Below are 26,265 nucleotides of genomic sequence, written 5' to 3' on the forward strand. Positions count from 1 at the left end.
AGATAACATTGCGGCATTGCCCCTCCCGGTGGAAAAGGCATCGTCCCGATGCCGAGTGGCGAGGTCGAGGATAACCGTAGTCGGTGAGGATGCGCGTTCACATCAAGTAGTTAAAGGAAGCAAAGAAGAAAAAAAACACATGTAGCTTGACTTAGCGGGAGTAGATGGGCTTCATCCCGGCGACATGTACGACTTCCGATTGTCCTTGCCGTCGGGATGAGCGAACAGTTCCTTGCGGGGTCACTTCGTAGGTGACGTCGCTGAGTTTGCGTTGTACTTCGTACGGGCCGAAGTAGCGGCGCAGAAGCTTCTCGGAGCGACCCCGCTGGCGAACAGATGTCCACACCCAAACCTGATCGCCAGGGTTTAAATTACCTCCCTGTGACGAAGGTTATACCATCGAGCATCTTTAACTGGCTGTGTCCGGACTCTCAGTCTAGCCAGCTGGCGAGCGGCCTCGGCATGCTGGACGAATTGGTCGGCACCGGCAATCGATGGGTGGGCAACATCTGGCAGTAGCATTGCATCCAGCATGGTGACAGCTTCGCGACCGTACACCAAACGAAATGGTGTAAAGCGGGTCGTTTCCTGGACGGCGGTGTTATAAGCAAATCTTGCATACGGTAGTATCTGGTCCCAGTTCTTATGATCTTCGTTGACGTACATAGAAAGCATATCGGCGATGGTCTTATTGAGTCGCTCAGTAAGGCCATTCGTCTGAGGGTGGTAAGCGGTTGTTCTGCGATGACAAGTGCCACTGAGCCGCATCACTTCCTGGGTTAGAGGTGAAGTAAATGCCGTGCCTCTGTCAGTTAAAACGATCGCAGGGGCACCGTGACGAAGGACCAGATTAAAGATGAAAAAGTTCGCAATATCAGTAGACGTGCCGCTGGGAAGAGCTTTCGTCTCACAATAGCGGGTTAGATAATCTGTGGCGACAATAATGTACCTGTTGCCCAATGATGACGTAGGAAATGGCCCGAGCAAGTCCATACCGACTTGGTGAAAAGGTACTCGCGGAGGAACAATAAGCTGCAACAAGCCGGCCGGCTTGACAGGTGGTATCTTCCGAAGTTGGCAATCACGGCATGGTGGTCACCCGGCAATGGTGGTCGCTGACCACTCTAAACGGCCGACCATACAAATACGGCCGAAATTTTGTTACCGCCCACACAACTGCAAGGCACTCCTTTTCGGTCGTAGAATAATTCGCTTCGGAACGAGACAGGGTGCGGCTGGCGCAAGCAATCTCCCGCTCAACGCCTTCTTGCCACTGAACGAGAACTGCACCGAGGCCAACGTTACTGGCGTCGGTATGCAATTCTGTGTCGGCCTCCTCGTCGAAGTGGCCAAGTACGGGCGTTGTTTGAAGGCGCTTGCGAAGCTCCTCGAAGGCCCTTTGCTTCTCGTCAGCCCAGATGAAAGGCTGGTCGTCCTTTGTTAGACGAGTCAATGGTTTTCGCTATTCGGAAGAAGTCGTGCACAAATCTCCTGTAATATGCACAGAGGCGCAAAAACCGACGCACGGAACTTTTATCAGTGGTGGTCGGGAAAGCAGCTACGGCAGCCGTCTTCTCTGGATCAGGGCTAATTCCCTCAGCACTCACGACGTGACCCAGGAACTTGAGCTGTTGGAATGCAAAGTGGCATTTTTGTGGTTTTAGTGAGAGTCCGGCCCCGCGGATGGCATTTAGCACGGCCGTCAATCGTTTGAGGTGCTCTTCGTAGGTCGCAGAGAAAATGACAACGTCGTCAAGGTAGACGGGCACGTCTGCCATTTCAGGCCGGCTAGGATAGTGTCCATCATTCTTTGAAAGGTTGCGGGAGCGGAACACAAACCGAAGGAAAGCACCTTAAATTTGTACAGTCCGTCAGGAGCAATGAATGCGGTTTTCTCTCGATCACGTTCATCGACTTCGATCTGCCAGTACCCACTGCGTATATCGAGCGATGAAAAGTATCGGGCGTGGCGAAGTCGGTCGAACGAGTCATCGATTCGAGGCAATGGATAGACGTCCTTTTTCGTAATTTTGTTAAGCCTCCTATAGTCGACGCAGAATCTGAGTGCTCCATCCTTTTTAGCGACCAGCACAACTGGTGAGGCCCATGGACTTGTGGACGGCTGGATCACATCATCGCGGAGCATTTCATCAACTTGCGTCCGAATAGACTCTTGTTCTTTCGGCGATACTCGGTAGGGGTGTTGGCGGATAGGGCGCTCGGTGGGATCAACTATAATTCGATGTTTGGTTACTGACGTCTGTTTCACTTTGGAAGTGACGGCAAAGCAGTCACGGTAAGTGTCCAGAATTGCTTGTAGGCGGCGTTTCTAGGTAAGAGACAAAGCTGGGTTCACGTCAGTTTGAACAGTATGTCCAGTGCTCTCGGGAGGGTTCTCGTTGGCCAGCGAAAGGGCGCAAGGGGCGGATGGCGCACTGACTTCGTCAAAAAAAGTGATAGCTGTACCTTGCGGTAAATGGCGGTATTCGGCACTAAAGTTCGTTAAAAGTAGTTCAGTTCGTTTATTTCTCAAGGCAAAGATCCCCCAAGCGACGCAGACTTGTAGGCTCACAATAAATTCACGTTCGTTTCCGCGAGGCCTTGAAAAGGCGGGGGGGTTGTCGCACTGCACTGTAACAAACAAGCTGGTGCGTGGAGGTAGAGTGACATGGTCGTCGCACACTCGGAAAATTGGCCTGTCTGTGTAGTCGTCGCTGTGCTGTCTGTACTCGTCGGAAATTGCGCGGTGAGTGGAGAAAGTCACCATGAAGTCACGAAGGTCGATGATTGCGTCGTTTTCTCTAAGAAAATCAAGGCCGAGAATCAGGTCCTTCGAGCACTCTGCTAGCACAAAAAAACAACACGAGAAAGTTACGTGGTGAATCTCGACGCGAGCGGCGCACACTCCGAGCGGCGTTACCACATGCCCTCCGGCTGTCCTTATCGGGGATCCGTGCCAAGGAGTCAGGACTTTTCGCAGAATGGTAGCAAGGCCATGACTCATAACGCAAAAATCAGCTCCGGTATCTACAAGGGCAGTCGTGTTGTGGTTATCAACGACGATCGGTATCTCGGCGGAATATAGCTCACCGTCGACAAAGTGCGGCGTGTCAGGAATCGTCGGGCTGACGGGTCGTTCGTTGCGTCGAATTACAGCGTCGAAGGTAAGCTTCTGTGATCGTCGGGAAGTCGTCGGACTCGTTGGTCGTGCGGTGCGTCGATTGGGGGCGTCGGAGGAAAGCTTCGGCCATCGTCGAAAAGTGGTCGGACTGTTCGTCGGAGCGAAGGGTCGGAGGTCGGTCTGTGTGATCGAATCGGTGAGCGGAGGATGTTGGTCGTAGTGTCCATCGACGGCGGCCCTACCCCCGAGGGTCACCGTCTTCAGTTTTCCCGGTGCGGACTTGGGGACTGCCTGAGGAAAGAACGGCGGCTGGTGGAAACCTGTCTCGGCGGTGGGGACCTGGACTGGCGTCGCTGGAGGGACGCAGGTGGGACGTGGTCGCTGAGGTATTGGTCGATGTCCCGAGGTCGTTCGCCATAGCGCGGCCGAGGGGCATCCGGGGAAAATCCGCGCAAGCCCATCCGTCGGTACGGGCAGTGGCGCAGAACGTGACCGGCTTCGCCGCAGTGAAAGCACAAAGGCAGATTGTTCGGCGTGCGCCACGCGTGTGCTTTGCGAAGGGGTGGTCGAGCTTCAGGCACACCAGTCGAAACTGGATATTGGGGTGGAGGACGAGCGGGAGGAGCAGGGTTGCAGGGTTCCAATGGTTCAGGCGCAGGGGTACAAAACACGTCGCTGTACGTCATGATCTGTGGTGCAGGCGGCTGGGGCGACGGTACTGATGGTACTGCTTGGCGGAGCTCTTCGCGCACAATATCCGAGATTCCCCCAACACGTGGATGTTGTTCGAGAGAAGGCAGCTTTTGCAGCTCTTTGCGCACGATGCTTCGGATAAGTTCGCGAAGGGCTTCCCTGTCGTTTCCGGCCATTGGCAAGCGGAAGTCTATGGCAGCGATGTTCGCAGAGCGATCAAAATGTACAAATCGCTGATTCAAGGAACTCTCGATGCTTGTTGCTTCTCTCGTAAAATCCGCAACAGTACGTGGAGGGTCACGTACAAGGCCAACGAACAGCTGCTCCTTGACGCCTTGCATAAGGTAGCGCACCTTCTTTACCTCCGACATTGACGGATCCGCCCGGTTGAAAAGGCGAGTCATTTCTTCCACAAACGTGGCGACGCTTTCATTAGGCCGCTGTGCTCGGGACTGTAGAGCGAGTTCGGCCATCTCTTTTCTTGTATCGTTGCCGAATGTTGCGAGCAGCTGCCGCCGGAAATCCTGCCAGGTGGAAATGGTAGCCTCATGGTTTTCGAACCACATCTTGGCGGCGTCTTCTAGTGCGAAATAAACATTCTGCAATTTTCGCTCCTCGTCCCACGCATTAAACACAGCGACCCGATCGTAGCTGGTCAGCCAGTCCTCAACGTCTTCGAACTTGTCGCCATGAAACGGCGTGGGCATACGTGGGGTATGGCAGGTCAGCTGCTGGGCACTCACGGGAAGCTCAGTGGTGGTCTGAATTGCCGCTGTAGTCATCGTGGTTCGCGGTGGGGGAACAAGAGGACCACACTCGGGTGCTAAGCCTCTCAAGCGACGGCTCGCCTTGTGCACAGGTGTGTCCACGGTGTGTAGATGGGCGTAGGGGGCAGCCAGAGGCTCTTCGTACATGGAATCTACCCAGAAGCTCCACCAAAAATGTCACAGAAGCCAGTGAAACTGGTTCAGCAGGTTTACTTAGGACGAAGTAAAAGCACCGGCAAGATCAGGCACGGAACCGACTGGCGGGCGAGCACCGAGAGCGAAGAAGACGAGCGCGTGCCAGTCTCCCGAGCTCGCCACATGGCGGCGCCAGTAAGATAACATTGCGGCAATATATATATATATATATATATATATATATATATATATATATATATATATATATATATGTATATATATATATAGACATGGATTGCTTGTTACTAATGGGCCAGAGTTAAATTCAAACAGGATGTCACACAACTTTCCCGATTATCTATTTTATTCCAACAGTTTCGGACGGTGGACCGTCCTTCTTCAAGGTAGAATTGAATATGGAGAATAAGTCTGCACATTACGCCACTGTTAGGAGAGGGATAATGAATTCTCGCTCTCCGTCTTTGGAGAAGCAAACATTACTGAATAGATAGAAAGGGCGAAAAGCTCCAGTTGATTATTGGCTGGTGATGCAACAAAGACGGAGAAAGAGGGAAACAAAAAAAAGGGGGGGGGGAGAGAGAGAAAAGGGGCAAAAAGAGAAAGTGGAGAGCCGACGAATGTTACATACGCGCCGTGCTTCCACGAAGACGACACTACAAGCAAGACAAGTCTCTCTCGAAGGAAAGTTCAGAATAACATAAAAAAATAATAAATAATAAATAAAAATAATAATATTAAAAAACTGAAAAACAGACAATGCGAGCATGCACACCAGGACGGCCCGCTCCCGAGCGGTGCAGGTGTTCAAGAAACCGTTGGGATAAGAGTTATGTGTTCTAGACGGAGTTGTTCCACCCCGCGACACGCCAGCGATCGGAGCAAGGGCGGCGCGCCGCCGCGGCGACGAAAGAGCCGTCGGCCAGACGCGCTCTCCCGAAACTCGAAACCCAATGCCGCAGCCGGGCATTCGCGTCAAGTGGTTCCCGCGAGCGTGTCCTAACTTCTAAGTGAAGACGTTTGTTGCGGGATAGAAAACCGACCAGAGGGGGGAGGCCAAGGACCTAAATAACGAACAGTATAGTTTGCGTGAGAAGGAGGAAATTCTTAGGAGCGGGCAAATGGGGGGAGATAAAGGCCTTGTCTATTAGTTATGTAGGCTTTTCAGAAAGGCAAAGTTGCCCAATGTTTCATTAACTCCATGGGTTAGACTCTGAAATTTGTGTATGAAGTACGATTCTCTTTGTTCTCTTTGTCGATTTGTTTGGAAGCCTGATTGAAGGAGAATGACCCGAATGTTTTCGAAAGTGTGGTTTGGAAGGCACAGGTGCTTAGAAAAAGGGAGATTTGGCAGTGTGTGGACGTGGGCCTTGTGGTTATTGAAACGAAACCTGAATGGTGTTTCGGTCTGGCCGACGTATTCCATGCCGCACACACCACAGCTTAGCATGTATACCACATTGGCACTGTCGCAGTTCAAGGATTCTTTGATCTTAAAGGTGAAATCAGAGAAGTTGCCCTTTACAATATTTGTCGCCTGCACATGATTGCAAACTTTACAGCGTGGTTTTCCGCATGGTTTACATCCGGGGTTAGGGTTAGCATTGGCGGTCGTTTTAGATCTAACTAACATGTCCTTTAGGTTTCTAGAGCGCCGATACACTGCTCTCGGTGGCTGTTTGAAAATGGAAGACAAGTGACTGCTTTGCTGGATTATATTAAAATGTTTCGAGAGGATATTATTAACTCGTGACATGTTTGAGGAATGTGTAAGAACGAGGTTTGTTGGCCTGTCGTTCTGCTGTGATTTTTCAAAATTGATTATTTCATTTCTGCATAAGGCTCGAGCTTTCCCAATAGCATCATCAACCATGAAGGGGGGGTATTCCTTTTGCAGAAGATTTGTTTTTAGTTGCTCCGCATGGCGGTCAAAGTCATCTAGCTCAGAGCAAATCCGTCGGAATCTATGGGCCTGTGAGTACGGTATGCTGGTTTTACAGTGGTGTGGGTGGCTGCTTTTGAAATGTAGGTACTGCTGGCGGTCGGTAGGTTTCCGGTATAGGGTAGTCTTAAGAACGTTGCTTTTTCTCTGTATTGTAACGTCCAAGGAGTTAATTAAGGATTTAGAAAAGCTGTGAGTGAACGATATGGATGGGTGAAATGAATTGTAATTTTGTATAAATGTTAACAGGCTGGCTTCGTCGTGGGGCCAAATGAGGAAAATATCGTCAAGAAAACGTTTATAGAGGAGGGGTTTCAGAGACTGAGTGTCCAGGAATTGCTTCTCGAGGGCCGCCATGAATATATTGGCATAAGCCGGTGCCACCTTGGTTCCCATCACCGTAACGTTAACCTGAAGGTAGTGTCTTCCCTCAAATTCGAAGTCATTGTGATTAAGCACCAGGCTAAGAATAGTGGAGAGGGTTTCCTCATCCAGGTTCACCGAGGGGTCCGTCTTAAGGTATGCATCCACTGCCGCGCGTATGCCGTCTGAATGGGGGATATTCGTGTACAGGGATGTTACGTCCATTGTGACTAAAAAGCTTTCCGTCGGAATTTCGTGGTTGGACATGACCCTCAGGAAAAAATAGTCACAGATTTGCGAACGTAGCTGCTGGGAAATAACTAGCAAACACTTGCGGCCATCTGCGCAGTAGTTGCGGTGGTAAAGGAGGTTATCAAGAATGGCGAAGTGCGAAGCATGGCGGCGGAGAGCACGCGATGAAGAAGCAGCTGTAGGATTGGAGCTAAAATCGAGAAGAGAATTTATCTAAGCATCTTGCCACTGCGCTGACGGCATGTCATTGATGTGAAGCGATGGTGGGGAATCGTCGGAACTGGAAAGGTTCGCGACCTCAGCTGTAAGGGGGCAGCGGGAAAGTGCATCGGCGTCGTGATGCTTGCGGCCGGAGCGGTAAACAACCCGGAAATCATATTCCTGAAGACGAATAGCCCATTTTGCCAGTCTACCGGACGGTTCTTTCAGTGAGGAAAGCCAGCAAAGCGCATAGTCGTCCGTCACTACGTCAAAAGTGCGGCCATAGAGGTAAGGGCAGAATTTAGTAAGAGCCCAAATAATCGCTAAGCACTCTTTTTCCGTGGCAGAGTAATTGGATTCAGCCTTCGTGAGTGTCCGGCTAGCATAGGCGACCACGTATTCAATATAACCTGATTTGCGCTCAGCGAGCACAGCGCCGAGACCAATACCACTGGCGTCCGTGCGGACCTCGGTAGGCGCTGTAGGATCGAAGTGACGTAGGACAGGCGGCGCCGCGAGGATGCGGCGTAAAGCATTGAAGGCATCGTCGTACGTTGGCGACCACGATGAAAGATCGGAACTATGGAAGCAAAATTTCTAATAAAGCGGCGAAAGTAAGAGCACAGCCTGAGGAAGCTACGTAGATCTTTAATGGAAGTCGGTTTGGGAAAGGCTGCTATGGCACGAAGTTTGCCACGATCTGGAGATACACCTTCTTTGGAGACAACGTGGCAGAGAATGGTGAGCTGGGAGGCGGCAAACCGACAATTTTTCAAAATCTGCTGCAGTCCGGCATCAGATACGCAGGTCAAAACGTGCTTCAGATGGTAGAGGTGTGTGGCAAAGTCAGGAGATAAAACGACAATGTCGTCGAGGTAGCCGAGGCACGTCTTCAACTTTAGGCCACGCAAAATGGTGTCCATCATTCGCTCAAATGTTGCCGGAGCATTACGAAGGCCAAACTGCATAACTGTAATCTTTTACAAGCCGTTGGGAGTTACTAAGACAGTTTTGGGGCGACCAGCCGCTTCCAGGGGAACTTGCCAGTACCTCGGACGTAAATCTAGGAAAGAAAAGAGCTCGGCGCCTTGCAAACAATCGAGAGCGTCGTCGATGCGTGGAAGAGGGTAGACGTCCTATCGGGTAATCTTATTAAAGGGACCGAACACTGGCCAAAATATGTCATGAGATTATGCTGGAGATGAAAAGATCTTGCCTCATATAGTACAGATCGAGCGCTACAGTATCAAAGAAAAGGGGCTTTACAACTTCAATTTGCCATTGAAAATCGCATAAAAACAACCGAGGTGCTATCTAGCGTAGAAACCCTAGTACCTTCAGTGTAGCCCCCCACGTCACTACATGTCAGCAAAATATCGCTGATTTTCGTAACTGCACATTGTTCTTTTTTCTTCTAGGAGTGCTTGTCATAATTTATATTTTTCGCTCTATCCAATGCGTCCTTAAAAAAAAAAAACTACCCCTGCTTTCGCACCGCGAGAGGTATGCTTTCAGGTTTTGCCACTAGATGGCGCCACAGTGTTTGCAATTTCGTGAATGCAGCAATGACAGTACCCACTAAAACTTTCGTCGACAAGGGCATGTGCCCTAACAGCATTGAGTGTGAAACTGAAAAGGACGTTACTTTACGCAAAAAATGTCTGATTACTGTCTGGCGAGTGAAAGTTGCATTTGTTTCCGGTACGTCTTTTTTGTCGACCACCAGTCGTCATCGCGGTCGCTGCTCATAGTTTCCAGCATCGGACTACATAAAAACGGGCTCACGCATTGATCGAAAAATTGCCGGTAAAAATTTTCTACAGCGTTTCCAACAAAGCCGTTATGAAATCGAACATTTTAGACATCAATCTTTTCACTGCGGCGAAAAAAAATCGGGACCTAAATTCCAGTGTTCTGTCCCTTTAAGGCGATAATCGACACAGAAGTGGATAGAACCATCTTTCTTTTCTACGAGAAAAACTGGTGACGCCCAAGGGCTGCTTGAGGGCTGAATTACGCCATTCTGAATGATTAGGTCGACTTGCTCTTCAAAGCCTGGCGTTTGGTTGTAGACGCACGATAGGGGCGGGCGCTGTCGTAGAGGTGCGTCATTTAAGAGCGACGATAGGGTAATCTCCGCAAATCAGGAAGCAACACAAGGTAGCAGAATACAAAGCAGCTTAGAACTGACCAATCTAAACTGGAAAAAGGCAGAAAAAATATTCCTAAAAACACATTTACAGGAATAGATGGAATTCCGATCAAGGTGATTAATGAACTCGGTCCAAAAAGTAAGGAAACGTTGTTAAAAGCTCTGGAAACAGTCATAACAAATAAGCAAATTCCGGACAGCTGGCGGCAGAGTAAAATGAATTTGATTTTTAAAGGGAAAGGAGACATGATGCACATAAAATCCTACAGGCCGATTACCATAACATCTGTTATGTACAGGTTAGCCATGCAGGCGGTGAAATTAAAGGTGCAAGCATGGGTTGAAAGTAACAAGATACTCGGAGAACTTCAGAACGGCTTTAGAAATAGTAGGCGCTTAGATGATAGCCTGTTCGCGCTTACCCAATGCATCGAAATATCTAGAGTGGAAAATAGACCTTTGTATTTAGCCTTCCTGGACATAAACGGGGCGTACGACAACGTAAGCAGGGTACTCCTGTGGAACATATTAAAAGAAGAAGTTATCGGTTATGAGATAATAGAGTTCCTACAGGAAATATACCGGGATAACAAAGTAGAAATTACGTGGGAAGGGATAAGAAGTACGGAGGATGTCAAAGTATGCAAAGGATTAAGACAAGGCTGTCCTCTATCACCGGTGCTGTTCATGCTTTATATGATAAACCTGGAACGGAGGATAGAAGATAGTAACCTAGTCATATAGATAGTCATATAGATTAGGTGGAAAGGCGGTAGAGCAGCGCCTCCCAGGTTTGATGTATGCAGACGATATTGTGCTGCTAGCTGAGAGTCTGGAAGAATTGCAAACCCTAGTTAAGTTTTGCGGAGACGAAGGGGACGCTCTGGGCTTCAGTTTCAGCGCAGTTAAGTCGGGTCTGATGATTTTCAACGGCTCGACTGATCAGGGTCTTAAAATACAAGGCCTTGAAATACCTAGAGTAGCAGAATATAAATATCTGGGGCTATGGGTAAACGAAGGATTGGCATACATTGGAAAGCATGAGCAATCACTTAAGGCCAAAGGGCGAAGGAATGCCGGGATAATGAAGCATAAGGCATTGTGGGGATACAATAGGTATGAGGTATTGAGGGGTATTTGGAAAGGAATTATGGTGCCCGGACTTATGATTATGATTATGATTTTAGGCACGAAACCGCATTTCGTGCCTAAAATCAGAGGTACAGTCGACATTAGAAACAAATCAGAGATCCGTTGGACGATTAGCACTAGGTACCCACGGCAATACTACAAATGAGGCGGTACAGCGAGATATGGGCTGGGCATCTTTCGAAGTACGGGGAGCTCCGAGTAAAATATTATATGAGGAACGCCTGAGGAAATTGGAGAGTAGCAGATGGCAGCTAAAGTATTTAAATACCTGTACCTAAAAAGCGTTGACTCACAATGGAGGAAAAGAACTAGGAAACTAACAAGTAAGTATGTTAGTAACAAGGACGGAGAAATAAAGAGCATTAAGCAACAGGTGAAAAACACAGAAGGTAAAAATTGGATAAAATCGATGGAAAAGAAACAGAGTGTGGAATTATACCGAAAGTGGAAAATGCAGATCAGGAAGGAAGATTTCTTTGATAACTCAAGAGGCAGTGCCCTACTTTTTTAAGCTAGATCAGGGTGCCTTAGAACACGCAGCTACAAAAAGAAATTTAACAATGGAGATGACGCATGTGCTGCATGTGGAAACTCCAGTGAAACAATTGCCCATGTTATACTCGAATGTGTTGGTATCCATCCGGAAGTTGGTGCAGGCGCAATCACTGTTCCTGAAGCTCTGGGGTTTAGAGATAACAGTGGCCGGGTGAATAAACCGGCGGTGGAAACTGGCAAAAAACGACTGGAAGATTGGTGGCTTAAAAGCAGAGAAGTGACATAATGTTAGTAATGTAGGAACAAAATTTAATAAATAGAATGATGGTTTAGTTAACCATTCTAAATCAATAAGTAAGATATAGGGAGAAAAATGAGCATGATAGCTACTGCTACCACCCCGTTTCAAAGGGGACGCTCCTATATTCCATCCATCCATCCATCCGTGGGTGCCGGTGTAGATGCGATGAGTGACTGTAGACGTTTGACCCAAATTACTTTGATAAGGGTTCAAAGATGAGCGAAAGTGATGTAGTAGGTTCAAAAGCTGAGTGCGCTGCGCTGCAGGAAGATCGGCATCGATGGAACGGAGGAACAAGTCTGTAGAGGGGGAAGCGGGTGCATGTGAAGGGGGGCTGAGCGCAGTCACGGCACAGTGCGGCGCATCGTCAGGTTCCTCAGAGATCAGAACAGATGCGATTGGCTGGATACTTCCAAGGTATTCACCATGGCGCAAAGCAGTAGGAGAGTTAAATAGGTTAGAGACCCATAACATGGAACTGCCAGCGGAAATAGCGAGCACAGCGTAGGGCAATGTAAGGCACTTGCGGCGCAGGAAATGTGGGCTGTTGTGAAGAGAATGGTCTCATCGCTAACAGAGGCACAAGCGGCACGAAAAAGCACAGAAGAGGAGGGAGGAAGGTCAATATCTTCGGCGACGAGGGCTTTAGCAAAAGAATTTAGTGGATTAGCGTCTGGTAAGACATCGGGCAAAGCCTAGAACCCCACTTCAGGTAAAAAATTGCGCAAAAAAACACAAAGGACAAAGAAGAACACATAAGACGTGTGACAAGCGCTTGTCACACGTCTTATGTGTTCTTCTTTGTCCTTTGTGTTTTTTTGCGCAATTTTTTACCCAATGGATCACCAACTAGCCCGGCAATACGCTCTTCCCACTTCAGCTCGAGCCCAATCAGTAATAGCAGCGTGACGCGACAGAAAATCCCAGCCTAAAATTACACCGTGTGAGCAACTTGGCAGCACGACGAACTCGATCGTATAAAGGCAATTCTGGATAACTACTCGAGCGGTGCACGCTGCTAAATGCTTGATATGCTGAGCACTGGCCGTTCGCAACGAAAGTCGCGCAATTGGCGTCTTCACTTTCTTTAAAGAGCTACATAGGTTTGCGTCCATAACCGAAATCGCAGCGCCAGTGTTAATTAGGGCTATGACAGCAACACCCTCGATGAAAACTGCAATGAGATTAACCGGGACTTGGGAAATTCGACGGGGTCGCAGATCTCGCCTCAGGAACTGCGGCCTCCAGTTTTCCTCACGTGAAGCGTTTTGTCGACGTCGAATCGGAAGACAGAGCGGCGTCGCGGCGACGGTGGACGGTGGTCGGACATGGCTGAGTGGTTTGGGGAGAAATGACGGCTGGCTGGAGGCTCAGTAGGCGCGGAATACTGAGGCGTCGAAGACCAGTATCCAGAACCATGAGTAGGTGGTGCCGACACTGGGAGGCTGTTTCGGCAATAAATAGAAATACGTCCAGCCAGCCCGCAAGTGTAACAAATTGGCCGGTTATCTGTCGTGCGCCAGGGATTGCGCGGTCTTGGAGCCGGGTGAATAAACTAGGCAGGTTCTCGCGCTGGACTAGAAGGCGGCTGAACGTAGGCAGGTTGCGGCGGAGCATATGTAGGTGGTGGTCGGGCAGCAGCAGCCGCATATGTCAACGGGACTGCGACAGGCAGGATTGAGGAGCTGGAGGAAGAGATTCAGCTACCTGTTCTTGAATTATCTGCCGAAAACGGGAAGCTAGGTGTGAGGAAGGCTCTTCATGACAGGACGTAAAGGAGAGCTGTCGAGCAACTTCTTCCCGAATGAAGCTCTTGATCTGTGGCAGAAGCGCAGAATGTTCAGCTGCATCTGTCAGAACAGCAAGCGACTCAGAGTGCATGGTGTTCGCGCGAGTTATGGCCCTTTGTTTGCGCAGTTCATCATAACTTCGACACAGTGTGACCACTTCCGCGACGGTGCGGATATCTCGAGCAGTCAGCATCTGAAAGGCGTCGTCATTGATGCCTTGCAGAATGTGCTTGATCTTATTGGCCTCTGACATCTCTGCGTTCACGCGCTTGCACAAGTTGACGACCTCCTCGATAAAACTCGTGAAATTCTCGTCAACCTGCTGAGACCGCGCACGCAAGGGCGGTTCAGCGCGGAGTTACCTGTAATATGCGTTGTGGGGCTAGTTGGTTCATACTTAGATAGGTTTTATGCGCACAAAAAGACGACCCAAAAAGACAAGGGAGACAGGACGGAGCGCAACTTTCAACTGTTTTATTCCGGAAATGTACACGACATTTTTACAAAAAAAATTATCATTACATAATCATCAGTGCCACGTGCGAGCGAAATACTGGTAGTAGTCGGGGAATAGTAGTAACAGCAGATCCGGACCATGAAAGAGAAATAACAAACAGAAGGAGCGCATTTGGCAAGCAGTCGCAGAATATGACTAGCAGATTACCAATATCGCTCAAGAGGAAAGTATGCAACAGTCCCATTTTACGTGTACTCCGCTATGGGGCTGAAACTTGGAGGGTAACGAAGAGTGTTCAACTTACGTCAAGGACCACGCAGAGGGCTATGGAGCGAAAAATGGTAGGGGTAACGTTAAGGGATAAGAAGCGTGGAGAGTGGGTCAGAGAAATAACTCAAATTAGACGTTCTAAGTGGAATATAAGAAGAAGAAATGGGCATGGGCAGGACATCTGGTGCGAATAGAGGATAAATGATGGTAGCTTAGGGTAACAAACTGGATTCCAAGAGAAGGAAAGCGTAGCACGGGGCGACAGAAAGTTAGGTGGGCAGATAAGGTTAAGAAGTTTGCAGGGCTGAAGGGGATGCAACTGGCACAGGACCGGGTAAACTGGAGGAATATGGGAGAGGCCTTCACCCTGCAGCAGTTCAGGGCAGGCAAATGATGATGATGATGATGATGATGATGATGATGATAATGATAGGCGCTTTGCTGTGGCGAACGGCGTCGGGTATGCGTTACGGCTCGGGCGATGAATATATCAAGATCTGCCGCCATCGATCCGGTGCTCTGATGTCCGTTGCACAGGGTAGCATTGGTGGAGAAGCGAGAAGGGTGATTATCTTAATGGGAGGTCGCGGGCGGCAGCGCATTGGGCACATAAGCGGCACGGCGAAGAGATAGCAGCGACTGACTGATGCCGCTGACGCTGCTAGCGAGTCAAGTCAAAGTGGCTCTCCTTTTCTGCTTGGGATGCACACACCGTAATCCGCCCAGCCGACGCTTCGCAGCGCGCTTAGCAATCGGAAGGCACGCGTGGTCGCCGCCACGGAGGAAGACGAAGAGGGCACAAGCAGCGAGGGCCAATGGCGACCACAGCTCGAAGCGCAGAAAGGAGCGCCGAAGAGCTGAGCTCTAAAATGACAGTTCCCTGTGCTTCCTTTCCTTCCCTTCATGATCCCTCTGTTCGTTTGCTGATCAGAGAAGAACAAACGAGTTATTTTTTCGCATGCAGTACACTTCAAATGCGGCAGCAGAATGAGCCCTTCTGCCCCATTCCTACGCAACATGCCCCTTTCCTTCGCAGCAGAAGTTGTCGGTGAGGCGAAATGTTTCTGTTCAATGTAGAGGAACAAATAAATGGTTGATTAGCCACAAACTGGGTTGCAGTTTAATCTACTGTCCTTCGAATTTCGGGATTTGGAGTGGAATCGATTGGCAGGAAAAAGTTACTTGGGAAAACGCGGGAGAGGCCTTTTGATTGTATTGCACCTAGTCAGACTTGCAATGATGATGATGAGGTAATTTCTTTTCAGCAGGAAAAACTACGACGAGCTCTGAAGAACCCAAGACGGCATTCGTCATCGGCTGGGGGCTGGACGAATCTAAGAAGTCTACAGACAGTTTGATGCAACTGAAGATGACGATTGGCTCTCGAGAAGCTTGCAGAGCAAGTGTGAAGCAGTATGCGGAAAAGGTGTATCCCAAACAAGGCCTGATCTGTGCAAATTCGCCTGTGGGTGAGTGTCGCTCTCTCTTAATATCGAATGCAGGGGTTGTTTGGCTTTTATTACGGAAAGCCTTCAACGATATGTACTATGCTACACCTAAACGTGGCCTTTACATGTCAGCACCCAGTACCACAGAAATGCAGTGTAGCTATTGCAAATCTATTTTCAATTGTACACTATTCACTATGTAAGCGTTTCAATACATCGTAATTACTGCATGAATGAGTATTCGTGCAAGCGCGTATATATTACTATCTTGAATAACTGTGGCAGATATGTGCAGTCCATTTAGCTGGTCTGTACCAAGAGGTGAACATTAACAGCGCTTTAATGCTCGAGGTTACAAAATTATTTAAATCAAAGCAAGCAGTTGTAACTCTTTCAGTCTGCATTTTAGAAGGCGCAACTAAAATGAAAATTGTGCTGCCCACACCAATTCGATTTGAACAGATGAACAGTTTAAAGCTCGACGAGATCATTGCATGTTTATAAACGGGCCACTTTTTATTGATTTCTTTTCTTTCAGCGTAAAGGGGGCCGAGCCCAGTTGGCCTGACGAGGTCCGAGCACCTTGCACTTGATGTTCTCACCAAAATCAAGATTTTACATAATCGAATTCCCAAACGGCGTGAGCAGTATAAGAAATGCGAGTGGTGTTGTACTATGCAGAATTGAGCACTAGTACGTTTATATAGAAATATTTTTGGTAATGGCCTTCAGTTTAACACCTTGCCTTCCTAAATCAAAAATGATAAACCGATGTATTTTATGTTTATTTATTCAATTATATCTTCATATTAGTCATATAATGAGCTCCTTCCTCTACCATCTAGGTTCACAGACCGCAACGACGTCACTGTGACAGCTGTTAGTACAAGGTCAATAAACATATAATAAAGCGTGCTGTGTATAACAACGCGATTTTAGGCACTCAGAGTCTGCTAATGAACCCCGTAACTCGTAGAATTTACGCATTTCTTGGGTAGCCGGAAACAGAAAACCCGCAACAGCAAGCCCTAAAACCTGCGAAAATTTGCCAAGTGTATAACTAGCATCATGAAGCTAGTTTACGCCTTTTATAATTACTTGGTGTTTGAATATAACTGTATAATAACTTTCTCTGTATTGATTAGAAATTTCTGCAGTCTTCTGTAGGTCTAAGTTAAGTTTTCAAAATCACTTCTTTCTTATTCCTGACTGTAGCCACTTTCACTCATAAAAATGCATCGTCTGATTCATCACGCATTCTCTAGTGCGCTGCAAGAAATCATCAACTGGTACCCTGAATCTAGGCCGGGTACAGCACTGCTGCAAACGTGTACCTCTTCATATTCTGCCAATATTTTGGATTCAGATTGTGTGCAGTTAGCAGTTAACTGACAGCAGCATTTACTCTGTCTTAGGATTCGGGCTGAAAGAAATAAAATTGTGTTAGTCCTGTTCAATCACATTAGGTTGGCGATCTACGTTTGAGAACGTTTAGTTGACTGATCACGCGTTCAAAGTCTGCATTCTACCAGACGAGTATCAACCGCGTAGGCAGAGGGAACCCGGCCCGCTCCTTTAAATGATTTTTGTAACAAGCAGCATAACTTATTTCCTTCTCAGAGCGCAGCTGTGCTCCCACGGTTGTTTCAGATGTCGAGAGTGGACTTCCTGCATCGCATTTCAATGCCAGAGATGACCTCTCGCCGCTTTCATAAGGGGCACCACAAATCGTTAACTACATAAAATTCTCCTTTCGCATATTGGACTTCCAGTGATCAGTCTAAACGGCTGGCAGCCACTCATTCCTGAACACTTGCACATAATTGACAGGTCCCAGTCTTTCAGACTGTATACTTGGTAAGAGCAGACTCGACGATTGCATTACGTAATGCCACATAACTCAATTCAAGGCGTATTTGGCGTGTTCCTATGCTAGCCACCGTCACATCACTTTGAAGGCATGCGCTCACAGCGATTTTCCTCTGCAGGAATGAAAATATTTTAAAATAAACTGTACTGTTATTAGAAGTCAACTCCGGAGGCTTTTCGACATACGCATATTCTTCTGAACATTTTAGTGCATTTTCTCCGCTCTTAGAGAGTCTAAAAAATTTAGTCACCGTGCAATCATTCATTCGCACGAAATTACATTTAAATATCTGTGTTTCTCGTGACCTCCGTTCAGACAATTTCTAGGGCAACACTGTCTTTGTGACGCTCCCCGCGGGATCATGAAATTTTGAGGCGGCATTTTGAAGTACTGTCTCATGATTTGCACCATTCAACGGGCGTGCGAGTGACACTGTGAGTGACGTCACCGTTTCTGGCTATGAAACACGTTTCGCTTTCGATTTGCTGTTCCTACATTTCAACTACCTGTATTTTCGAAAGATGGTTTTGCTCGGAGTCAGGACATATCCAGAAATGTATGAAATTAATAACCCGAAATGATAAAAAAGAAAATAATATATTGATGACAACCAGTAAGAGAGACAACATGCTATTAATACGTAAAAAATTCCGCCTCCTGCAATGCAACGTTTTTGCTTTCTAAATGTGTAATGACTGGTAAATTTAGCTGGAAACTCCCGACTTGGTAAAACTGACAGAAAGCAGCCGGCCTTTTATCCGTACAATGTGATTTCTTTTTATTTTATTTATTTATTCAATTCTACAGGCCTTTACGGCCAAGCAGGAGGGGCATACAAATAACATCAGTCTACAGAATTGAGATAGAAAATAATAGTTTCAAAACACTTGTTCTTTGGGCGATAGAATATGAGCAAAACAAAGGCTAAACGAAATGCAAACCAAGCTCTTCATTTAGGCATTTAGGCCCCGCCGGGGTGGTGCAGTGGTAAGACGCCCGACTACTGTGCCGGAGTTCCCGGGTTCGAACCCGACCGCGGCGGCTGCGTTTCGATGGAGGCGAAACGAAGAGGCGTCGTGTGCTGTGCGATGTCAGCGCACGTTAAAGATCCCCAGGTGGTCGAAATTACTCCGTAGCCCTCCACTACGGCTCCCCTTTCTCTCTTTCCACTTTCAATCCCACCTTCCTCCCTTCCCTTACGGCGCGGTTCGGGTGTCCACAGAGCAAGTGTGACAGTTACTGCGCCTTTCCCTTCCTGTGAACCAATTTAATAATTAATTTTTTCTTCATTTAGGAAAGTTGTAAGCATAAAAAAAACAACAAAAGTAAGCCATTTTATAAAATATCCAAAAAATGAAATGTCAAACATGCAGCGAGAAAAAAACGCGATCAGCTTGGGCAGCCAAAAAGCAGACAAGAAAAACATTTGAGATCAGCAATTCAAGGTTTCAATTGAATCTATGCTAGTTAGAATAGGCAGAGGTAAGTTGTTCCAATCTGTTATCGTGCGAGGAAAAAAAGCAATATTTAGAGTCATCAGTTCTGCTGCTGTATGGCGTTAGAGAGTCGCTAGAGAGAGGTGTTATGTATGGTTGTTATGTTGTTATGTGGAGTTATGTACGGGTCAAGAGTTAGAGCAAGGAAGTTATTTTTAAGAAGGAATTTTAAGCGCTTAATGTTTCTTCTCAGTTGCAGGGTCGGTATTCCATGTTGTTTCATTAGCGCTGTCGGGGTAACAGATGTACGGTACTTAGAAAGAATAAACCTGACTGCCTTACATTGGATTCTTTTGAGATCGTCAATGTTAGTTTTGGTATAAGGGTCCCATACCACGCATGCGCATTCAAGTTTTGGCCTTATTAATGATGTATAAGCTAAATGTTTAGTTTCGCGGGGCAGTGCTTCAATTTATTACCGAGAAGGCAAACTTTCCGAAAGGCTGTGTCTCACACGTTATGTGAGTGCTTCAGTTTAGGCTATTTTTTAGTGTGACGACACTTCGGTTAATGGTTCTGTCCCTAGGGCGTAGGGAAAAGAATGGTTATTCAGTTTCTTGGTTATTTTCATATACACTGTTTTGTTAACCTTCAATTGCATATCCCAAAAGAATAGAATATTTTGAAGATTATTATTAAAACTTATCTGGTCATCCTAGTTTGACAATTCCCTGAACAGCCCACAATCGTCTGCAAACAATCGTAATGGACGGCTTGGGTAATTACGCTCACAATATCATTAATAATAATAAAAACACTTTGTATTCTGCTGTCTTGTGTTGCTTCCTGATTTGCGGAGATTACCCTGTCGTCGCTCTTAAATGACCCGGCTATAACTGATATAACTAGTTCACTGCGTTGTCTACCTTTAAACAATTGCCCTCGTTATCTTGAATCCGGTCCTATTTTCATTTATTCTTTTTACCTAGCCAGCTTATATGGTTTCAGAATGTGCTTGGTCCGCCTCTAGTGGCATCGTGTATGTCAGCCATTGAGCGATCGGTGGACTGCATTATTTTACTTTGGATGAGGGCCTGTATGTCAAGTTTCTTTTCATGATATGATTCCGATTTTTGGGCTATTTCCTCCAGAGATACCTGTGCTTTCTTTGCCTCTCGGTGTTCCCTTGAAGCTGCCCGTCGTTGTTCAAGGGCTGCCCTGATTTGCTTATACCACCAGCTCCGTGGCTTCCTCTTTTCATTCCAGCTTTTTGCTGCCTTAACCTCCATAATTTTTCTCCTTATGGTTAGCTCTACCTGTTCATAATAACAGTCTTCCATGGGGCTTTTCTCTATTGCGAGTACGCTTTTGCAGGCTAGTTGGTGCCTAAGCATTCTGTTATTTTGCGCAAAAAACACGGCACAAAAGAAACGAGGTAGACAGGGCAAGCGCTTGTTCTGTCTACCTCGTTTCTTTTGTGTCGTGTTTTTTGCGCAAAATAACAGAATGCTTTTCTCTATTGCTTCCTCTATGTCTGCTGCTATGTGCGCATATTTGATCGTCGTTTAATTTTCCGTTTACTCTTTGTCTAAGTTCCATTTTTCTGCAGACTAACAGGTTAATGATCACTTCCCACACCACACTCCCCTTCTTCCTTTATTTCCATTTTTGTGACCTTGCTATGAATTCCCTGCGACATTAGACAGTAGTCAATGGTCGTCTGCCATTTGCGGAGTTCCCATGTGATTTGTCCTTCGCATTTTGTTTCTCTATTTACTCTGACTAGGTCGTGTCGCTCACAGAAATCTATCATTAGCTTCCCGTTACAATCCGTGTATCCATCCAGATCGTCGATGTAGCCGTTCATGTCCCCCAGTAGAAAAATATTGAACCCGTCTCCAAACTGGCTTAGATCGTCACCGAGACATTCAACGAGATCCTTGTTTCCTTGCCTGCACTGGTGTCCTGTTTCTAGATAAACTTTCCCTAGCTATGTTCTTATGCCGGCAATTGTTCCTGATGCACAGATATGTTCTGTGCAAGATGATTTTATTCTTTGCCAATTTGTTCCTTGGTATAACAACAACCTGCAAATATGATTGTGATAATACATTAATATGACTTAATATTACTACTAACATAATTTTTTACATGAGCATCTGTGTAGCATTATTTATGATCCTTGGGCATTTTTCTTCTGTTATTATTTATTTCCGCCGCGTATATCGTACGCGTGCTTGTTCTTATGCAATTTTTCATTATTTGCCTGGGCACATTGCATCATTTTCCCACTTTATCGTTTATTGTATTGCCAAAGGAGTGCTGCATTTCGCAGTTTATATTTTATCTAGTTTGTCGTGCGCATGTTTGGTTTTCTGCAACATTTCTCCCTTCTTTTTTCCCCCTGTGTCTCACTGCATCATCTGTCAAATTTATTGTATTTTACGTCTGTTTGTTTTTATGCTGTTTCTCCCCTACAACAATGCCCCAGTGGGGGCGCTGTAGGTATTCTGAATAAATAAATAAATAAAAACCATTTCCCCTTTTTCTCCGTTCGCGTTTTGTTGCACCCTTCCCAGGCTTAGCCTTCTATAAACGCCGGATCTTCTAGATACATGAAATGAGTCTCGCATAGAGCATACCTACAATTTTGTCATCCTTCAACTACTGTTCTATCTCTAGCCATTTCGCTCTTTATCTACCTTCTTGCATGTTTATGTAGCTGATCCCTGTGTTAAATGTCTTTTTTTGTACTTTTCTTTCTCTGCTCTGGCACGTAAATACACACCGCTGGTGGACATTTCGTAACTCCGAGTGGCCTGTCCACGGCAAGAGTTCAAATTCACAGATTCACGTTCGTTGCCAGCAGCCTCGTTACACCTGACTGCTCCCGTGACTGTATCATTGGCGTTGATTTTCTATTTATTTTTATTTATTTGGAACATACTGCAGGCCTACAGTAGGCCCGAGCAGGAGGGGCGAATACATAGTATATGCAAAAAGATCAGGATTAGCAAAATTGAAAAATGTAAAATACAAGTTGTAACACAAAATACAACAATAAACACAAGGCTCAGATGCAAAATACAAAAAGTAAACGTAGAAATCAATGGCTCTCAAATTAAATACTTAGAAGAAAACATTGAGTCAAAAGAATCAGCTCTGATTAAAAGATCTGGCGGACACCTGTTCCACTCCTCAATGGTGCGTGGAAAAAATGAGTATTTAAAGGCGTTAATCCTAGCATTGTAAGGGGTTAATGGTTGTGCATGATGATTTCGTGTTTGGCGCGTAGTGTTAGGTTTAAGGAAGTGGTCTGCATTCATAGACAGTTTATGGTTTTTTAGTAAGAAAAGTAGTTTCAGTCTTTGAATTTTCCGGCGCAGCTGTAATGTTTCAATACCGTGAGTTCTCATGAGGGTCGTTGGTGAGTCAGTTACACGATACTTTGAAAAAATAAAACGGACGGCTTTGCGTTGAATCATTTCAAGGGCCTCGATGTTACGTTTAGTGTAGGGATCCCAGAAGGTGCACGCATATTCTAGTGATGGCCTTATTATTGAAAAGCAGGTTAATTTTTTAAGTTCAGGTGGGGCAAGTTTTAGTTTATGTCTAAGAAAGTAGAGTTTACGAAAGGCTGAGGAGCATACGTTTGATACACGTTTATTCCAGCTAAGGTTTTTCGTTATTGTAACTCCTAGATACTTGTACTCGCTGACTTCGGTCAGAAGGTGAGATGGAATATTGTAAGGAAATGAGAAGGAAGCCTTTTTGTTAGTTATCTTCATGTATACAGTTTTCTCTAAATTTAGCTTCATGTCCCATTTATTACACCACGTATGTATGTTCTGAAGATTGGAGTTTAGTAAAACTTGATCATCTTGGCGAGTAATTTGGTGAAATAAAACGCAGTCATCTGCAGAATAATCTAATTTGAACAGAGGTAGTTATAACGTTAGTAATGTCATTGATATATATCGAAAAGAGGAGAGGTCCGAGGACGCTTCCCTGTGGGACGCCTGAAGTGGCCGGCAGGTGGTTTGAATAGCAATCATCAACACAAACAAATTGTGTGCGGTGAGAAAGGTATGAGGAAATCCAACGAATTATGAAATTAGGAAGACCAATAAGTTCAAGTTTGTAAATTAGTTTGGCATGAGAAATAACATCAAAGGCTTTGCTGAAGTCTAAAAAAATAACATCCATTTGACCAGCGCTATTTAGTACACTTGCAAAAGAATGAACGACAGAAGTTAGCTGAGTGACAGTGGAAAAGCCTTTTCGAAACCCGTGCTGATGGGGGGTAAGCTCCTTGTTATCGTTTAGAAATGTAGTTATGTAGTTAGCTATGATATGCTCAGCAAGTTTGCAACATGTGGAAGTTATTGATATGGGACGATAATTAGCAATCAAGGCAGGATCACCCTTTTTCAGCACGGGCACAATCCGCGCTTTCCTCCAGTCGGAAGGAATGTTTCCTGTTTCAAATGATTTACGGAAAATAACAACCAGGAACTATGTGATGGCTTCTGCATAACGGCGCAAAAAAATATTTGGTATCCCGTCAGGTCCAGCGGACACTTTAGTTTTGAGGTTGAGTAGCATGGAGAATACGCCAGATGAAGAAACAATGTCGGGGGTCGAGTTGGGAGACATGGTACTGGGTTTAACAAATAAACCATGATGGGAAAACACACTCTGAAAATACTTATTGAATGCCTCAGAGATTTGTGATTTATCAGCAAGCTGCACACCTTGACATGAAATGGGCGTAATTGTTTTTTTTTTCTTTTTCGATAAAAAATTCCAGAACTTATGTGGTGAGTCACGAAGGAAATTTGGCAGGCTATACTGAAAGTAATTTTGTTTAGCCTGCCGCAAAGCGCTTGTGAAGTTAGCCTGATGTATTTTAACTATGTTTCGACAGGCACCCCCACGCTTCAGTCGTTTGATTTTTCTTTTCAAATGTATTATTTCTCGCGTGATCCAAGGAGTTTTTTTACACGCTTTCTTTGTTCTATTAGGAATGTAGTTATCAATGCAGTACGCACAGATTTCTTTAAATTTATTCTAGAGTTCATCAACATTAGTTCCTCGAAACATGTCAAGGCGTAAGCTGAAGTAATCTAACACACTTTCATCATTAGCTCTGGAGACGGTTTTCACGGAAATAATTTTTGCTGGTTCACTATCGACGTTGTGTTGAATGGGACAAGTAAAAACCACCATGCAGTGATCAGATAACCCAGTTTCAACTGAAATAGTAAAACGTTCTCTTTCTTGGATGAGTAAGGCGAGGTCGAGAATAGATGCAGCTTCATCGTGTATGCGCGTTGGGTGCTTAACTCCCTGTTGCAAATTATAAATCAGCATAATATCACACAGGTATGAAGCATTTATGTCATTGTACTAGGGAAGGGACTATTCAAGTCAATATTTGGGAGATTAAAATCACCGACAAAGTATATTTTATCACGGTGAAATTTAGACATGCGATCGGCCAGATCACATAAATATTGAGGTAGTGAATCAGGTGGTCTGTATACAGCAAAAAGCACAAATGATCTACCCCCGTACGACAGTTTTAAAGTCACACTTTCATGGTTAGCTATTTGTTGCAACGTTTGTGCCTATGTGTTTTGATTCACCAGGACCACAACTCCCCCTCCACGTGTTGCTCTATCACGGCGAAAAACTTGATAAGAGCGGGGGAAAACAGTTTCATCATCAATATCATCTCGCAGCCATGTCTCGGTTATAACTACGGCGTGTGGAATGTGAATCAACAAGATAGCCTCCAAAGCCTCCGATTTATTTACAACACTACGTGCATTAATATTAAGTAAGCGAAATTCCTTAACACGAGGTTGTGGAAGTCAGTCCTTGCTTTGGTAACTGTTTTTATCACCGAGTTGAACTCTGCTGTTATCGCTTTCATCCCAGGTGTAAAGCATTTTCTCGATTCGCAGCTTGTCATGTATCAAGGTAACTTTTTCCCCTTCATCCCTTTCTGTTTTTGCGCGGTGCCGCAGCAATTTACGCTTCCTAAGTGTGTTTCGTGAATAATCGTTCTGTATTGAAATATTAGTGCCTTTCAGTTTATTGCAGTTTTTAAAGAGTTCTTGCTTTTCGTTATAGTCCTAGAAGAACACAATTACAGGGCGGTTTGTTGCCTTTTTGCCCAGCCTGTGTATTCTGCCCACAGAACTGCAAGATACTTTAAGCTTTTCTGCAAAAACTTCAGTTAGAACCTTCTTTTTCAAGTCAGCCTCAGATTCCCCGGGTTCCTCTTTTACTCCAAAAACAATAAGGTTTGAGCGGCGGCTCCTGTCTTCTAAATCAGTTATTTTCGCCTGGAGTTCATATATTGTTTGTTCTAGAGTGTCAATCCTGTTTGTCTGCTTCTCCAAGGCTGTAAACCTTAGTCTCATACCATTCATGAGTTTTTCCATATTGCTCTGCTGCTCTCTCAAGGCAGTCACTTCAGTGGCTAGGCCTTTTTGCCCTTCAAGTAATTCTTTTAGCATTTCATTAGTATCCGGACCGGGATTAGTTTCAACGTCTCCACATAGGAGCAGTTTGCACATACAAAAAGCATTGTAGGCAATTTCAACGAACTGCTGTATGCACGGCAGGACCAGAAGACAGCGGCAATCACTTATAACAGAACAATAATCGGTACTAACCTGCACAAGGCAGAAGAGAAGCTTGTGAGACTACATGCCTACGCTGGTTCCGGCGCGCCCACTGAAGACAAATTCCTGTTGACGTTCTTTTAAAGGCGATTCGGACAAGGTCACGTGGTGGCTAGGTGGCGTTCCAGGCTTGATGTCACGCGGGAATGGACAATCAAAAAGAAGAGGCTCCAAAGGTGACGGTGCAGCCAGAAAACACGTGTCGATTGCTGATCCATTTACTGCAGTCGTTGATGCGGCAGAACTGGGCAAAAAAACCTGCACAAGGCAGAAGAGAAGCTTGTGAGACCACATGCCTACGCTGGTTCCGCCGCGCCCACGCAGTAAAGAGCTATTGTCGACCTCTGGAAGCGTACAGTGACATTTTCGACCGATAAAGCTGCTGATACTGATACCGAGAGTGTTTCGATTCCGCCACGCGCCAATGTTTTTGTGCTGTCACAAAAACGCAAACTGCGACGAACTGCGTGACGGGTCGCGGAAGGCAACCTCTTTTGCTCACCCACGGCATCTGAACCGCGCGCAGCCACAATCACCTCCGCGGCGGCCGCTCTGAGCTCCTGGCGATTAACTTCACCAACGAAACCCCGGAATTTTTTTCGTGATACTGCCATCGCATTTGCTGACTCCTTAGCGGATGTTTCTGAATGTTTTACGCTTGGAGCTGTTAGCACTGTGAACCTGCTCCTTGACCGTCTTGATTAGTC

General features: G+C 46.0%; 1 protein-coding gene across 3 annotated transcripts in view; it reads left to right on the plus strand.

The window, feature by feature from the left end:
• The window catches only part of LOC146210046 (complement factor B-like), a 455,586-nt gene that overhangs the window by 370,787 nt on the left and 58,534 nt on the right, over positions 1-26,265 (plus strand). For 2 of the 3 annotated variants that reach the window (XM_084606869.1, XM_084606887.1), the window contains one exon: positions 15,375-15,578. In XM_084606869.1, coding sequence (XP_084462995.1) covers positions 15,375-15,578 — 204 coding nt within the window. The remainder of the gene's footprint in view (positions 1-15,374; positions 15,579-26,265) is intronic. The other variant, XM_084606879.1, reaches the window with a different exon arrangement.

This window comes from Amblyomma maculatum, chromosome 1, assembly GCF_055883805.1.
Source record: "Amblyomma maculatum isolate TAMU_Amacu chromosome 1, ASM5588380v1, whole genome shotgun sequence".
Taxonomy (NCBI): Eukaryota; Metazoa; Arthropoda; class Arachnida; order Ixodida; family Ixodidae; genus Amblyomma; species Amblyomma maculatum.